General features: G+C 39.2%; 1 protein-coding gene across 1 annotated transcript in view; it reads right to left on the reverse strand.

The window, feature by feature from the left end:
• Positions 1–17520, reverse strand: part of CDH18 (cadherin 18) — a 1182266-nt gene that overhangs the window by 613935 nt on the left and 550811 nt on the right. Inside the window, exon 3 of the mRNA XM_069730602.1 lies at positions 8570–8864. Within this exon, the coding sequence (XP_069586703.1) occupies positions 8570–8864 (295 nt within the window). The remainder of the gene's footprint in view (positions 1–8569; positions 8865–17520) is intronic.

The following is a 17520-nucleotide window of genomic DNA, read 5'->3' on the forward strand; positions in this document are numbered from 1 at the left end:
GGAACAAGAAAATCAAAAACTTAGCTTGTCCTGAAGATTACTGAAGCCAGAAGCTGAGGTAACAAAACACTCTGATAACCTTGATAGCCGGCGGGGAAATGACAAGAAAGCCCAGTTAAATAGGAAACTCCCAAATACTAATAGAACAGGTGGACACCAGAGACAGCAGAACACAAATCACCCAGTACCATCAGTAACCACCAGAGGGAGCCCAAAAACAGAACTCACAACAACCTCCTCCCATTAACTCACAGATAACACAACCAGGTGTTCATTGGCAAAATTCAGATGGGCCTGCACATGTGATTTTTTGAGCATGGGGACCTGACAAGTACTGCAGAATTTTAAACCTTTGCGGCATAATGTGTTACCAATGGCTTTCTTGGTGACTGTGGTCCCAGCTGCCTTTAGATCATTAGCAAGTTTCCCCCATGTAGTTTTAGGCTGATCTCTCACCTTCCTCATGATCAAGGATACCCCACGAGGTGAGATTTTGCATGGTGCCCTAGATCGATGTCAATTGACAGTCATTTTGTATTCCTTCAATTGTCTTACTATTGCACCAACAGTTGCCTCCTTCTCACCCAGAGTCTTACTTCTGGTTTTATAGCCCAATCCAGCCTGGTGCAAGTCTATGATCTTGTCACTGACATCCTTATAAAGCTCTTTGGTCTTGCCCATGTTGTAGAAGTTAGAGTCTGACTGATTAATTGAATCTGGAGTCTTTCATAAAAGTGACTATGTAAGAAAGATGTCTTTAATGCAGGTAATGAGTTGAATAGGAACATCTATCTGGTCTCTAGGAGCCAGAACTCTAAATGATCTCACTGCAAAATGCAAATAAATTTAAATAATGTATACAATGGGCAGCATGGTGACGCAGTGGTTAGCACAGCAGCCTTGCAGCGCTGGAGTCCTGGGTTCAAGCCCCGCTAAGGACAACATCTGCAAAGAGTTTGTATGTTCTCTCCGTGTTTGTGTGGGTTTCCTCCGAGCACTCCGGTTTCCTCCCACATTCCAAAGACATACTGATAGGGAATTTAGATTGTGAGCCCCAATGGGGACAGCAATGATAATGTGTGTAAAGCGCTGCGGAATATGTTAGCGCTATATAAAAATAAAGATTATTATTATTATTACAGCGTTATTCTCGGGATTTTATTTTTAATATTTCATCTCCCAATGTAAAAATTAACCTACCCTTAAAATTATAGACTGTTCATGTTTTTGTCAGTGGATAAACCTACAAAATCAGCAAAGAATCAAACACTTATTCCCCCCACTGTATATACTGTATACACACATGCACATTACTACTCTAGTCTTAACCCTTTGACTAGCCACATTGCAGCTTCGCTGACAATACATTTTAAAAGATCAATTTATTGAAAACTCATTATAAAATTCTGACAGTTTTGATAAATATTGCAAAAGACAGTTCAATAATGGGCCATTTTTCATAAACATAACATACATTGATATTTATTCAATCAGCGTTTCCATTTTAATTCCACTGTTATCATTCGGATCTGAAAACCTCACTTTTCAAATGCACTGCAAGTGCCCGTAATGCATATGATTAGTGTTCTTCTATATGTATTCTACAGACGGGTTTAGATTTATGACCCTTATAGTAATTCTCATGGTACTGTAAATATGGATGTAAGTGGAAGTAGTATGTATATAAGGCAGAACTATTCTTATATAGACCACAGCACTGGGGTGTAGATTGGAGAACTGGGGTGCTATAACATAGCTTCTAGCCACAGAGTCAAAGAGTTGACAATAAAAATGTGTTTTTCTTGTACAAATGTATTGCAATCTATCCGTAGGAACTAACAGGGTAGATTGATTATGTTTGTACCTAATTTTGTTCGAAGTATGAAACATAGTTTTTCCTGTTGTTTTCTTTCTCATACTGTAACATATCTCTATAAAGTAGGATTAAACTGAAGCAGCTCACAACTAATTATACAGATTCTACTGTGCAGCATAATAAAAGGGTTGGAATTTTCCTTGTATACATTTTGATGGTTTAATTCTACCACCAACAGAACATAAAGAAATATCAAGTCTATTTTATATTATTTCTACTGTCAAATAAATATGCAAATTTTATTCATCAAAGTGCTAAATTTATACTGTCTGGCATGGCTTTAGCTCTCATCACTGGTAGTGGCAGCATACTATGCATTTCAAATACGGTATTCTACAATTTTGAGAACAAATGGCATAGAATGAACATAATCTATCTAGAATATAAAGAGGATGAAATGCAAACCTGAAATAATAATTTGACTATTATACTGTTCGAGTGCATGTGTTATTAAAACAAGGAACAGTGTTTTATACTGGGGAACATTTTGAAAGGTCTTTTTCTCCTTGATATCAAGTAACAAGAGAAATCTTGAAATAACTACAAACACATAGACTGATCAGTAATTGCATCAATCACTGCAGTACATCTACAGGCAGCTAAACTGTATAACATTGTAACGTTGACTAACTTGTTACAATGTTATCTGATGAAGGCTGGGATATTTTGGGACTCAGATTTTGAAGTTTCAAAGATTTGAATAGCTTCCAAAATTTGAATAGCTTTAAATCAGGGCTGGACTGGCCATCGGGCATTTTTGGGAGATGCCTGAAGGGCCGGTGGCAGTCGTGAGCCGCTCGCCAGTGCCGACTCTTCCCCCCGCCAGCGCCGCCGCATTCAACTATATCGGCATCTATGACTCCAGTACAGTTGAATGCAATGATGGAGGAGAGAGCGTCGGCTGTCGCTCCCTCTCTCATCATTACCCGCTCTGCCTTTGACACTGCGGGTGCGCGATGATGTCATAACATCGCGCACCTGCTGTGTGTCGGGCGGGCAGAATGCAGCTGCTGACACCGGAGCCGGGAGCAGCGCGGGGCACGAGGAGAGGTGAGTGGTTTTTTTTTTTAAATATATCAATGAGTGATAACTAGATTGTGGGGTTATTGGGGGGGCTGAATTACATTGTATGGGGCTGTGCTGTATTACATTCTATGGGGGCTGTGCTGCATTACATTCTATAGGGGCTGGCTGCATTACATTCTATGGGGGCTGGCTGCATTACATTCTATGGGACTGTGCTTCATTACATTCTATGGGGGCTGTGCTGCATTACATTCTATGGGGGCTGTGCTGCATTACATTCTATGGGGGCTGGCTGCATTACATTCTATGGAGGCTGGCTGCATTACATTCTATGAGGGCTGTGCTGCGTTACATTCTATGGGGGCTGGCTGCATTACATTCTATGGGGGCTGGCTGCATTACATTCTATGGGGGCTGGCTGCATTACATTCTATGGGGGCTGTGCTGCATTACATTCTATAGGGGCTGTGCTGTATTACATTCTATGAGGGCTGTGCTGCATTACATTCTATGGGGGCTGGCTGCATTACATTCTATGGGGGCTGTGCTGTATTACATTCTATGGGGGCTGTGCTGCATTACATTCTATGGGGGCTGGCTGCATTACATTCTATGGGGGCTGGCTGCATTACATTCTATGGAGGGGTTGTATTACATTATATGGGGAGGGCTGCATTACATTCTATGTGGGAGGGTTGTATTACATTCTATGGGGGTGTGTATTACATTCTATGGGGGTCTGTATTACATTCTATGGGGGCTACATTATATTCTATGGGGGCTGTATTATATTCTATGGGGAGGTGGGCTGTATTACATTCTATGGGGGGATGTATTACATTCTATGGGGTGCTATATTATATTCTATGGTAAGGCTATATTATGTTCTATGGAGGGCTGCATTATGTTCTACGAGAAGCTACCATATATTATGTATGCAGGGTCTGCATTATACTATATGAGTGGGGCTGCATTATATTCTCTGGGGGGTTACATTATACTCAGGGGGCTACAATATATTCTGTAGGGTGGCTGCATTATACTCTGGGGTGGCATCATTATACTATATGTGGGCTGCATTATACTGTATCGAGGACTATGGGGAATACATTATACTATATGAAGAACTGTGGGGTGCATTATACTATGGGAAGTGAATTGTACTACATGGATGACAATGCCCTGCATTATACTATATGGAGCACTAAGAGGAATGTGTTATACTATTTGGAGGACTGAGGAGTGTATTATACTATATGGAGGACTGTGCCAGTACATTATACTATATGGAGAACTGAGGAGTGTATTATACTATATGGAGGAATTGCAGTGTATTTTAATATATGGAGGACTATGAGGAGTGTATTATACTATATGGAGGACAGAGGTGCACATTATAATATATGGAGGACTATGGGGTGTATTATACTAAACAAGCAAAATGCTGCCTATTCATCGAGTGATTGAATTGTTTATGTGGGGACAGAAATCCTTGTTCTCAGCAGCACATCACTGGTGTAAACTGTAGATGTGCTGCTGATAACATGATACTGTATGGGGACAGATTGATCTAAATGTGATTGTTGTGTTCCCTTCATTCTTTCTCAGTTGGTGTAAAGAGGCCAGGAAACAAGCGAACGACTTCAGTATTGTCGATCATACTTGCTTAGCGGCCTGAGATCAGTGCATGTAAATACAGCAGAAATGCTTCACAGGGAGACCAGGCAAGGATGATGACAGTTGCAGTTAGCACCAGGCGCCTGGAAATAGCTCTAACTCTACTGCTTTTCCCAGCCGCCAGAGCATTTAATTCTGGTATGTGTAATGATTTTTAGGGTTGATGTCAGCTGCGTAATGTCAGCTGCTATCAATCCCTGGTGTACGTAATGAAGAGGTGTTTATCAGACTCCCCTACTAGCCCAGACTTGGCGAGACCCAGCGACTCTGAAGAGCGGTGATGGTAGTAACAATACCGCTCTTCACAGTCGCCGTGCTCAGTGCAAGACCCAGAATATCTGAAGAGCGCTGACGTTTCAGCAAATGGAGGCACGACTTACTAAATAGACAGAGGATAGGAAAGGAATCTTTGTGGTCAGCACAAAAACCTACGCAGAGTGTGCAAAAGGGTCCTCCGCACCGACTCACGGTGCGGGGAGTGCCACCCTGCATCCCAGAGCTTCCAGCTAGCAAGACAAAATCAAGAAAACCAGCTGGACAAAGAAACAAGAACAATAATAACAATCAGGAACTTAGCTTCTGCAGGAGAAGACAGGACACCAGACAGATCCAGGAGGGAACTGAACCAATGCTAAAACATTGACAGCTGGCATGGAGAAACGATCTGAGTGGAGTTAAATAGAGAAGCCAACCAAAGGATAAACCACATCACGTGTGTAAGGAACCTCAGAAGCAGCAGCTCCACTCACAGCCACCAGAGGGAGCCCACGGACCGAACTCACCGAAGTACCATTCATGACCACAGGAGGGAGCTCGACAAAAGAATTCACAACAGATTCCCAAGCAACCAGGCAACCAGGCATGCCTATTTATGCTTTATGCAACATGATATGGTTGTTTCAAGGCATTACAGTTATATGAAAAAGGTTGGGCACCCCAATTAATCTTAAGCTTAATGTTTTATAAAAATTGTTTTTCTTGCAACAGCTATTTCAGTTTCATATATCTACTAACTGTTCGACACAGTAATGTTTCTGCCTTGAAATTAGGTTTTTTGTACTAACAGAAAATGTGCAATCTGCATTCAAACAAAATTTGACAGGTGCATAAGTATGGGCACCCCACCAGAAAAGTGACATTAATATTTAGTAGATCCTCCTTTTGCAAAAATAACAGCCTCTAGTCGCTTCATGTAGCTTTTAATGAGTTCCTGGATCCTGGATGAAGGTATTTTTGACAATTCCTATTTACAAAACAATTCCAGTTCAGTTAAGTTTGATGGTCGCCTAGCATGGACAGCCCTCTTCAAATGATCCCACAGATGTTCAATGATATTCAGGTCTAGGGACTGGGATGGCCATTCCAGAACAGTGTAATTGTTCCTCTGCATGAATGCCTGAGTACATTTGGAGCGGTGTTTTGGATCATTGTCTTGCTGAAAGATCCATCCCCTGCGTAACTTCAACTTTGTCACTGATTCATGAACATTATTGTCAAGAATCTGCTGATACTGAGAGGAATCCATGCGTCCCTCAACTTTAACAAGATTCCCGGTGCTGGCATTGGCCACACAGCCCCAAAGCATGATGGAACCTCCACCAAATTGTACTGTGGGTAGCAAGTGTTTTTCTTGGAATGCTGTGTTTTTTGGCTGCCATGCATAACGCCTTTTTGTATGACCAAACAACTCAATCTTGGTTTCTTCAGTCCACAGGACCTTCTTCCAAAAAGAAATTGGCTTCTCCAAATGTGCTTTTGCATACCTCTGCCGACTCTGTTTGTGGCTTGCTTGCAGAAACGGCTTCTTTCGCATCACTCTCCCATACAGCTTCTCCTTGGGCAAAGTGCGTTGTATAGTTGACCGATGCACAGTGACATCATCTGTAGCAAGTTGATGCTGCAGCTCTCTGGAGGTGGTCTGAGGATTGTCGTTGACTGATCTCACCATTCTTCTTCTCTGCCTTTCTGATGTTTTTCTTGGCCTGCCACTTCTGGACTTAACAAGAACTGTACCTGTGTTCTTCCATTTCCTTACTATGTTCCTCACAGTGGAAATTGACAGGTTAAATCTCCGAGACAGCTTTTGTATCCTTCCCCTGAACAACTATGTTGAATAATCTTTGTTTTCAGATCATTAGACAGTTGTTTTGAGGAGCCCATGATGCCAATCTTCAGAGGAGATTCAAACAGGAGAAAACTTGCAAGTGGCCACTTTAAGTAGCTTTTCTCATGATTGCATACACCTGGCTATGAAGTTCAAAGCTCAATGAGGTTAGAAAACCAAAAATGATAAGGGTGACCATACTTATGCACCTGTCAAATTTTGTTTGAATGCAGATTGCACATTTTCTGTTAGTACAATAAACCTCATTTCAAGGCAGAAACATTACTATGTCCAACAGTTATTAGATATATGAAACTGAAATAGCTGTTGCAAAAAAAAAAACAATTTTTATAAAACATTAAGCTTAAGATTAATAGGGATGCCCAAACTTTTTGATATAACTGTATTTGGAAGCCCATCCAGTTGCACTAGAAACAAATCTTTCTCTGGATATTGTAATATGCTTCAATGTGTAAACTAGAAGCAACCATTTTAGGAAACCTGTACAAATCAAATCATAAATTGTTCACATTTTCAGTGCTTAGGGAATTCTAAAAAAATCAACACAAATTTGATACAAATAAAATCAATAGCTCATCTCTATTAGTAGCTTCTGAAAATGGATGAAGAAAAAAACACAAGTAACTCTTTCATGGTAGAATATTGCAACCTACCACACTGCAGAAAAACTTACAGAATGGATTCAGAGCAGGGAATTTAGGGTGTTGATATGGCATCCATATTGTATACATCACAATTTGATCAACGATCTATAGAGTAATCAATCCATGTAGACCACAACTTACAGTATCTAAAGTATTAGCTTTTTCACCCACGCAATAGGAAGCTTACTGTTAATTGTGATTTTAATGTTATGGCTGATCTAAGTGTTTAATATAAGAAACCAAGAACTGTTCAAGTGCAAAGGATACTGTCTGCTCTACTAATAGATCTGCATTAAATGCCAAAACCCATTGGTATACTATGTGGAAAATATTCAGGAGAATAGTCAAAAGTTGTTCAGTATGTGCATCTCTATTAAAATTGCATGGGATGCACCAACTAAAATTACTAATGCGAGTAATTATGAGTAATTTTCCAACAGAAGGCTAATGTGGGTAGAAATGCACTACAACAAATAAAATGATCTTTTCCATATTACATTTTATGATTTCAGGGAAAATTCTGGTCAGACACAACAGAATGCTGACTGGATGAAAGTGTGGCAACAATGTACAGTAATTTGCAGTAATACATCTAAATATTGGTTTAAAGGGACTCTGTCACCTGAATTTGGCGGGACTGGTTTTGGGTCATATGGGCGGAGTTTTCAGGTGTTTGATTCACCCTTTCCTTACCCGCTGGCTGCATGCTGGCTGCAATATTGGATTGAAGTTCATTCTCTGTCCTCCATAGTACATGCCTGCGCAAAGCAATCTTGCCTTGTGCAGGCGTGTACTATGGAGGACAGAGAATGAACTTCAATCCAATATTGCAGCCAGCATGCAGCCAGCGGGTAAGGAAAGGGTGAATCAAACACCTGAAAACTCCGCCCATATGACCCAAAACCAGTCCCGCCAAATTCAAGTGACAGGTTCCCTTTAAGTGAGATCCTAATAATTGTGCAAATTGAATTTTCATCCAATTATTTTGATTTTAATTTATTCTCTCACATCTACATCTTCAGCTTACATAGCTAGTATCTTGCATGTACTGTGAAGTAAGGTACATGTTATTATATGGGTATACATGTCAAACTATCAATTAAAACAAATAGCAGCTTCAAATTATTGACCAAACATTTCATATTGAGTTAACAAGTATACCAGACAATTATATTTGGTTACTTGTAGACTATTTGTACAATTAAGTAATATGTTGCTTACCAATATCAGACATTTCTGGAACTGTGACAACATAGGGTCCATCAGGAAATTCAGGGGCATTGTCATTAATATCTTGAACTTTAATAATAAATTCAGATTCTGGTTCAAGAGGCCTGTTGGTTCTTCTGTCGATAGCTTGTGCATGTAGAACATAATGTGACTTCTGTTCACGGTCTAGACTTTTTGTTGCATGAATGTCCCCTGTTGTGTCATCGATGACAAATATTGTCCCAGCTCCTTCCCCAGTTAATATATATTTCACAGAACCATCACCTTTGTCCGAATTTGAGTGCAACTGTAAGAGAAAAACATGCAAAGGTTTAACAATGTGAATATATTGTGTGTTAACAGCATATACACAAATATACATATATATTTCATAAATAAAATCAATCCTAAAAGGTTATTCTCAAAAAAAATAAAGGTTTTTTGCCCTTGTCCTTTGGAAAGAGGATAATTTGCTTGTCACTGAGCAGTTAGTATTCCAATAGACAACAAAGGGAATGGAGGCCGAGCAAGGCACCTTTGCAGCATTCAGGGGGAGCCCTATTCTTGGCGTTATAAGACACTGATATTAGGATTGCTATGACGCACAAGCAATCAGACTCACTAAGATCACCATGTTATCCCCACAGAAAAGGTATCCTTTTCTATTTTTTATAATAACCTTTTTTGACATGTCTTTTAGATCTTTGAGGGGAGAAATAAGGTAGGCTGGAAAAAACATTTTATTATGTCTTGCATTGTGAACTGCATTTTGGTACTCCCATTAATACTCAAATGTGCTCTAGCATCCCAGTTCTTGTTGCTAATGTAGCTCAACTGAGGTGAAAAAGTCTTTAGTAATAACACGTTTGTAAGCAAGTTCTTGCTTTTTCTTAATAGAACTATGAAGATGATACTACTTTAGTCTAGTTTCAAAACCCTTCACCTACTAAGTTCAACCACCACCAAACCTTAAAAAAATAACTAAGTAAAAAGCTTAAAAAGAGCCATTCAAGATTTTATACCCCAAAGTGTATTAATGCTAATTAAATCCTAGACATTCCAGTATGAATTTGCTTTGCTGTTTTAGATAATTTCATAGTTTAGTTTGTATGATTCCTGCATCCCTCTGTCGGTGTGCAAGGAGGGAGGCAGCAGGCAGGAAATAGGGAGAAAGGAAGCAGAGCAATAAGCACAGCTAGGACAGCGTTAAATCCTAGCCCTAGTACTAAATAGATGCACCTGGGTAACTATGACTGTAAACAGGCCATGTGTTCACTGGTCAATCAGTTGAGGGAGTTCAGCAGAGTGAGTTGTGTTGGCGCTTTAGAAAAACAAGTCAGAATCTCTCTAGGAGGAGACTGCAAAGGTCGTGTGCACCAACCCGCAAGTATCACTGGTTGCCATGAACAAAAGCAATTGTTTGTAACTGAACTGGAACTAGCTTAACCATGTCTGAGTTTCAAGTGAACGTGGCCCATTGAGCCTGAAGCAGGAACTGAATTACCATCTGCGTGAGATCCCGTTATTGCTTCGACCTTCATTGGAAAAGGACTATGATTTTGGTTATTATTAATGTTCCGGGAAAAGGCTGCCTTCATTTAAAATGTATGGAGTTCAATGAACCTCACGCTGCCTTGACACAAGAATCTGGTGGCTCTGTGAACTGAAGCGCTGACCTGAAAGTATGAATCCCTAATACAATGGGGCAAAAAAGTATTTAGTCAGTCAGCAATAGTGCAAGTTCCACCACTTAAAAAGATGAGAGGCGTCTGTAATTTACATCATAGGTAGACCTCAACTATGGGAGACAAACTGAGAAAAAAAAATCCAGAAAATCACATTGTCTGTTTTTTTAACATTTTATTTGCATTTTATGGTGGAAAATAAGTATTTGGTCAGAAACAAACAATCAAGATTTCTGGCTCTCACAGACCTGTAACTTCTTCTTTAAGAGTCTCCTCTTTCCTCCACTCATTACCTGTAGTAATGGCACCTGTTTAAACTTGTTATCAGTATAAAAAGACACCTGTGCACACCCTCAAACAGTCTGACTCCAAACTCCACTATGGTGAAGACCAAAGAGCTGTCAAAGGACACCAGAAACAAAATTGTAGCCCTGCACCAGGCTGGGAAGACTGAATCTGCAATAGCCAACCAGCTTGGAGTGAAGAAATCAACAGTGGGAGCAATAATTAGAAAATGGAAGACATACAAGACCACTGATAATCTCCCTCGATCTGGGGCTCCACGCAAAATCCCACCCCGTGGGGTCAGAACGATCACAAGAACGGTGAGCAAAAATCCCAGAACCACGCGGGGGGACCTAGTGAATGAACTGCAGAGAGCTGGGACCAATGTAACAAGGCCTACCATAAGTAACACACTACGCCACCATAGACTCAGATCCTGCAGTGCCAGATGTGTCCCACTGCTTAAGCCAGTACATGTCCGGGCCCGTCTGAAGTTTGCTAGAGAGCATTTGGATGATCCAGAGGAGTTTTGGGAGAATGTCCTATGGTCTGATGAAACCAAACTGGAACTGTTTGGTAGAAACACAACTTGTCGTGTTTGGAGGAAAAAGAATACTGAGTTGCATCCATCAAACACCATACCTACTGTAAAGCATGGTGGTGGAAACATCATGCTTTGGGGCTGTTTCTCTGCAAAGGGGCCAGGACGACTGATCCGGGTACATGAAAGAATGAATGGGGCCATGTATCGTGAGTTTGAGTGCAAACCTCCTTCCGTCAGCAAGGGCATTGAAGATGAAACGTGGCTGGGTCTTTCAACATGACAATGATCCAAAGCACACCGCCAGGGCAATGAAGGAGTGGCTTCGTAAGAAGCATTTCAAGGTCCTGGAGTGGCCTAGCCAGTCTGCAGATCTCAACCCTATAGAAAACCTTTGGAGGGAGTTGAAAGTCCGTGTTGCCAAGCGAAAAGCCAAAAACATCACTGCTCTAGAGGAGATCTGCATGGAGGAATGGGCCAACATACCAACAACAGTGTGTGGCAACCTTGTGAAGACTTACAGAAAACGTTTGACCTCTGTCATTGCCAACAAAGGATATATTACAAAGTATTGAGATGAAATTTTGTTTCTGACCAAATACTTATTTTCCACCATAATATGCAAATACAATGTTAAAAAAACAGACAATGTGATTTTATGGATTTTTTTTTCTCAGTTTGTCTCCCATTGTTGAGGTCTACCTATGATGTAAATTACAGACGCCTCTCATCTTTTCAAGTGGTGGAACTTGCACTATTGCTGACTGGCTAAATACTTTTTTGCCCCACTGTATATATATATATACTGTATATGTGAGTCCAACAGGTCATCTTAAAAGTAACTCGGCAAAAGTCTATCAATTGTACCATTAACTTGGCTTCCTCACAGAAGTAATTTTCCCAAACTCAAAGGATTTGGTCTTATTTACACAATCAGTAGTCAGGGTTTAGACTTCTGTCAAGAATTCATGCTGAGAACAGATCATCACATGGCTGACACAAATGATGCCTGAGTTAACATGTTGATAAAAATGAGGCCCATCAGGATAATGTCATGGCATCAATCTTTATAGCAGAAAATAATTGCTTAGCATAAAAAGTGGCTTCTTCTAGTAAAAATGTGAGAATCTGTGACAGAGACTCTCAGCAAATCCAATAGCACAGATTTGAACAGAGCCTAAGATGACTGGAAGAGGACTGGACAAGGAAAGACTGGGTCAAGAATTTTTACTATTTTTCTTAAGTTTTTCTTAATCCTCTGTAGTTAAAACCAAAGGCTCACTGAAATTTAGTTGATCCTTACTGTAAAGAATTTTATGGCTGAAAGAATATCAGAAGCATTTAAATAAATAAAAAATGTATGTATTCTCTTTTATGCTTTATGTTTTAGGTTTTTGTTACAGCATTTAAGTTATCTTGTATACAAGTTAATATCTGGTATGTCAGCATACATGCTTAATCACTGCTCCCATAGGAATCCAAAGAGGAGCCATCCTAATGGAAGGTAAATGAAGTTTCCCAATTTTCCAAATTCAGCAATCAGTGCGTATCACTGTGGCTCAATTCCAAACTTCCATCTTATGTACACAACAGCATCTTGTGCATAATTTTTTTAATTTCTGTACTACCCCTTTAAGGAATAGAATATATACTACATGATCTGTAGATGAAGAATTAGTAGTTTTTTTAAGACTCATTATAGATGCTAGAAAATCCTGTTTATTCAACTTTACCCTTCTTAGACTTTCCCCTGAAAGCTGCAGATATTAGGGATTTTCCAGTCTTCACTCCTAGACTTGAAGAAAGACAATTACTCAGTGTTGAATTTGTAGTCACAGTCCTGCATGAACATGCTCAATGCTGACGGGTACAGAAACCTTATATAAATGCAAAAATGCAGGAGCGAGCTCTGTTTTACATATTTACACCCTTTTGTATCAAGGAGCTAATGTAAAGAGGAGAGATTATATGAATACATTGCAAGAACCCAGCTGTTTTATGAATTCAAAACAGACAAATAGTATTTCCTAAAAAATATATATATATATCCCTACAGACCGACAAAGTCATTAAGATAATTTCATATCTTCTTTGTATCCATAATTTCGCTAGACATTCAATGGAGGAATACAACATCGCTATGAATAATTATCCAATGAAAATTATAGCTGCATTGCTAACTGACTTTCTTTTTTAGAATTCAGTACTAACTGTAAGCAGCTTCATGCATATTTTATCATCCTGCTTTATTCTCTAGTAAGCAATGCTGATTTGTTTTCAGATCAGCATAGGTCAAGTTTACATGCATTAAGTACATGCATTAGGAGTAGTCGGCGTCTCCAATATCCTTGTAGACCAAGCTGGAATATTTTGAACTTGTGCAGAATTCTTCACTTAGCGAGAGGCTTTCTAAATATGCACAAAAGTCTATTTGAATAATTCAAAAGCTGTTTGTCAAGGTTGTCTTATGAGCTGGTGTCTAGGTGTTTATCTTCCCCTTTCATAAATAAGGTATTCTGAAAATATATCCCAGCGAATAACAATCGTGCAATACTTTAGCAAAAATGAAATATTATGTAATTCAAACTCATGCTGAGTATCCTTGTAACGCATGATTGTAGCTGTGCGGCATTATTCACCTGCACAAAACATTATGATCAATCTTTTACTATACGTAAAGTAATATCCATGCAAACCTTGATGTTCTGTGAACACGTGATAGGTTCAGCCTGGCAGCTCAAATTATCTACATTAATATTTTGATCATATGGGACACATATACCTATATACCACTCTCCTGTCATCTATGAAGCCGTGACTGACTACAAAAGCACTCAATCAGAAAAGTTGCAATGATTCTCGATTCCTATCAAAGTGCCGCTCAGTAGTAAATGAGAACTCATTCTGCCATTATAATAATTCATGAAAAAGTTCTTACATGATCGATCCATTGCCTAGCTAAGGGCAGAGAAGAAAGCTGACTTCCCACACTTTGCGCATGTCTGTGGAGACCGGTGAAAACACTATCCAAAAATTTGATAATGGTAATATGCAAAATACCATTTCTACATATGCTTTCTTCATGTGACATACTTAGAATTTATCCAATTTTTTCAAAATGTATCCTGCCTTTTACTCAACAATAGCGATATGTTAACTAGAGGAAATTTCAGGGCCACATCAGGTGGTAGTCTGAGGTATCTCATAGGGAGCTGCACAATTTCTCCAGATACCAGCTGGCCGTTAAGAAGTAGTGACTTTATTTTCGAAAAGTTAACCACAATCCTATTGTAACAGGAAGATTGAGCCACCCCTGAAAAATAACTTTTGGACAACAACAGAGGGTTGCTGCAAATTTCACTATGCTTGGGCGCAATACTATTACTATGTCTGAGACATATAAAGTAATTTTTAAAGCACCCAGTCTCCATGCCTTTGCCGAGCTTCTCCCATTATCTTATTTATAAGTTCTCCCCTACCAGGTGAGTCCTCATTCTCTTATTTATTCCAACCTATTTGTGAATATGCAAAAATTTGATATCTTTCCCACATAATAACATTTTTGGGTAAATTTGTGATCTTGAACATCATGTATTCACTCCAATTTGTATTGTGTGATTTTCAGTTCTCTTCTGCCTAAATACCCTTTTTTAGTTAATGTCGTTTTGGTCATCCATCTTCACCTGTCTACTGATCTACAGACAAGTAAAAGTTTGGGCATCCTTGGTCAAAATTACTGTTATTGTGATCAGTTAAGCAAGTTGAAGATGAAATGATCTCTGAAAGGCCTAAAGTTAGAGATGATACATTTCCTTTGTATTTTAGGCAAAAATAAAAAATGCAGCTCTGGCAAAAATTAAGAAACCAAAATGTTTAGTTTGTCTTATTTTTCTCTTTATATGTATATTTTTGAGTAAAATGTGAATTGTTCATTCTGTAGACTTCTGACAACATGTCTCCGAATTTCAAAGCAATACATTTTGTATTTTTTTTCTGATAAGGAGAAATGGTCAAAATAAAAAAAACAGTGCTTTCAGACCTCAAATAATGCAAAGAAAACAAGGTCATAATTATTTAGAAACGACAATACTAATGTTTTAACTCAGGAAGAGTTCAGAAATCAATGTTTTGTGGAATAACCATGATTTTTAATTACAGCTTTCATGCGTCCTGGTATGCTTTCCACTAGTCTTTCATACTGCTTCTGGTGCAAAAATTTAAGCAGTTCTTTGTTTGATGGCTTTTGACTATCCATCATCCTCTTGATTACATTCCAGAGGTTATCAATGGGGTTCAGGTCTGGAGATTGGGCTGCCCATGATAGGGTTTTGATATGGTGATCTCTTAATTTTTGCCAGAGCTGTATATATTCTTTTGATCTCTTACATTTTAAAAGTTACAAAATGGAAACTTGACCGATGCAACAATTTTGGCATCCTGCATGGTTAGTAACTAGTAGCACCCCCTTTTGAAAATATTATAGCTTGTAAAAGATTTTTGTAGCCAGCCAAGATTCTTTCAATTCTTGTTTGAGGGATTTTCATCCATTTTCCTTGGAAAATTCTTCCAGTTCTGTGCTGTTTTGAGGTCTAGCCACAGATTTTCATTGATGTTCAGATTAGAGGACTGTACGAGTCATTGTAAAACCTTCAGATTGTGCTATTTGAGGTAGTCTATTGTGGACTTTGACATGTGTTCAGGATCATTATCAATTGTATAAGCCATCTTTTTTCAACTACAGTTTTTTTACAGATGGTGTTAGGTTTGCATCAATAATTTCTTGAAATTTTATTGAATCCATTCTGTACTCTACTGATGAAATGTTCCCCGAGGAATTGACTGCCGCACAACCCCAAAGCATCATTGATCCACCTCTATGCTTTATAGTTGTCAAGATGTTTTTTCCTTAAATTCTGTGCCCTTTTTCCTCCTGGCATCTTTAATAATTGTGGCCAAAGAGTTCTATTTTAAACTCATTGATCCACAGGACACTGAATTGTATTATGAGGATGCAGGTTAGGTTTTTTTTGGTGACTCTTCCATGAAGGCCATATTTTTGCATGTGTCTTTGAACAGCAGAACAATGTATCTCAATTCCAGAGTCTGCTACATTTTTCTGTAGATCTTTTGCAGTCAAGCGGAGGTTCTGACTTGCCTCTTTAACAAACCTATATGCTGCTCTCACTGAACATTTTCCTTGGACATCCAGATCTTAACTTGACCTCCACTGTTCTTGTTAGCAGCCATTTTTTAATTACTTTTCGAACTGAAGAAAGGGCAGCTTGAAAATGCTTTGCTCTCTTCTTATAGCCTTCACCTGCTTTATGGTACTTCAAATTTAATTTTAAGAGTGCTAGGCAGTTGCTTAGAAGAACTACTGGCTGATGTTTGTTGGCACAAGGTTAAAGGAGGCAGGGATTTTTTTAAACGCTGGAAATTTGCCTCACCTGGCTCTTCCTGACAATTATAGTCAAAAAGCTATAACTCTAACAGGCTAACTAAGGTCTGAAACCTTGGTCAAAGTTATTGGAGCACACAAAACTCCAAAGGTGCTCTAACTTTTGCACCATTTTCCTTTTTGCAATTTTTAGAATGAAAAAATGACTTTTTTGCCTAAAATACAAAATGAAATGTGTCATCTTTTACCTTAGGCCTTTTAGAGACAATTTCATCTTCAACTTGCTTAACCATTCACAATAACATTAATTTTGACAGGGATGCCCAAACTTTTACATGCTACTGTATATCAGTAAATTTGATGCTGTTTTTTCATAAGAGGAGTCACTCCTGCTTAATTGCCTTCAGGAGGAAGGATGTCATTGTGCATTTGACACACCATCTCGCTCTGTTTATCGACTCCTTCACTATACATGGAACATTATATATCAGCCCCCTTTCCTGCCCTTATTTGCCAGAAGTGATATGGGTGTCTCATGGACTCAGGACTTGGATTCCACTGTACAGAGCACTAAACATGACATTACGCATCGAGGCGCCCGGAAGTGATGTTCGCTTTACTATCATATTTTGGGAAGTGGGCAGCAAAAAGATAGGTAGTATTCCTTTACCATGGATGTGGTAGTATGCATTCCTAAGCCATCTCTCTATCTATTCACCAACAAAACTGACATGCAGCAATCAGGAGATGAAGAGGATAGTGATCATCTCTCTGTTGTCTGTGATTGACGGGAGGGGATGGAGAAAGCAACCTTGAGTGTTACCATGCCACCAATAAGCCATGGACTTGGACCTCATGTAAGCACCTGACACGAGTGCCTTCCTGCATTCTTGCTCCTCTTTCTGCAACATGATGCCCGTATAGTTAGGATTACCAATAGCGCTGATTACTTTGTAGCCAGTTTGTTAGCTCCACGCTACAAGAGTTATACTTGCCAGATGCTTCTCCCCCTGGAAAGAGACATGTGCATGCTTGAGTATCAAAACACTATTGA

The sequence above is a fragment of the Ranitomeya imitator genome, chromosome 6 (genome assembly GCF_032444005.1).
Source record: "Ranitomeya imitator isolate aRanImi1 chromosome 6, aRanImi1.pri, whole genome shotgun sequence".
In the NCBI taxonomy this organism is placed as follows: Eukaryota; Metazoa; Chordata; class Amphibia; order Anura; family Dendrobatidae; genus Ranitomeya; species Ranitomeya imitator.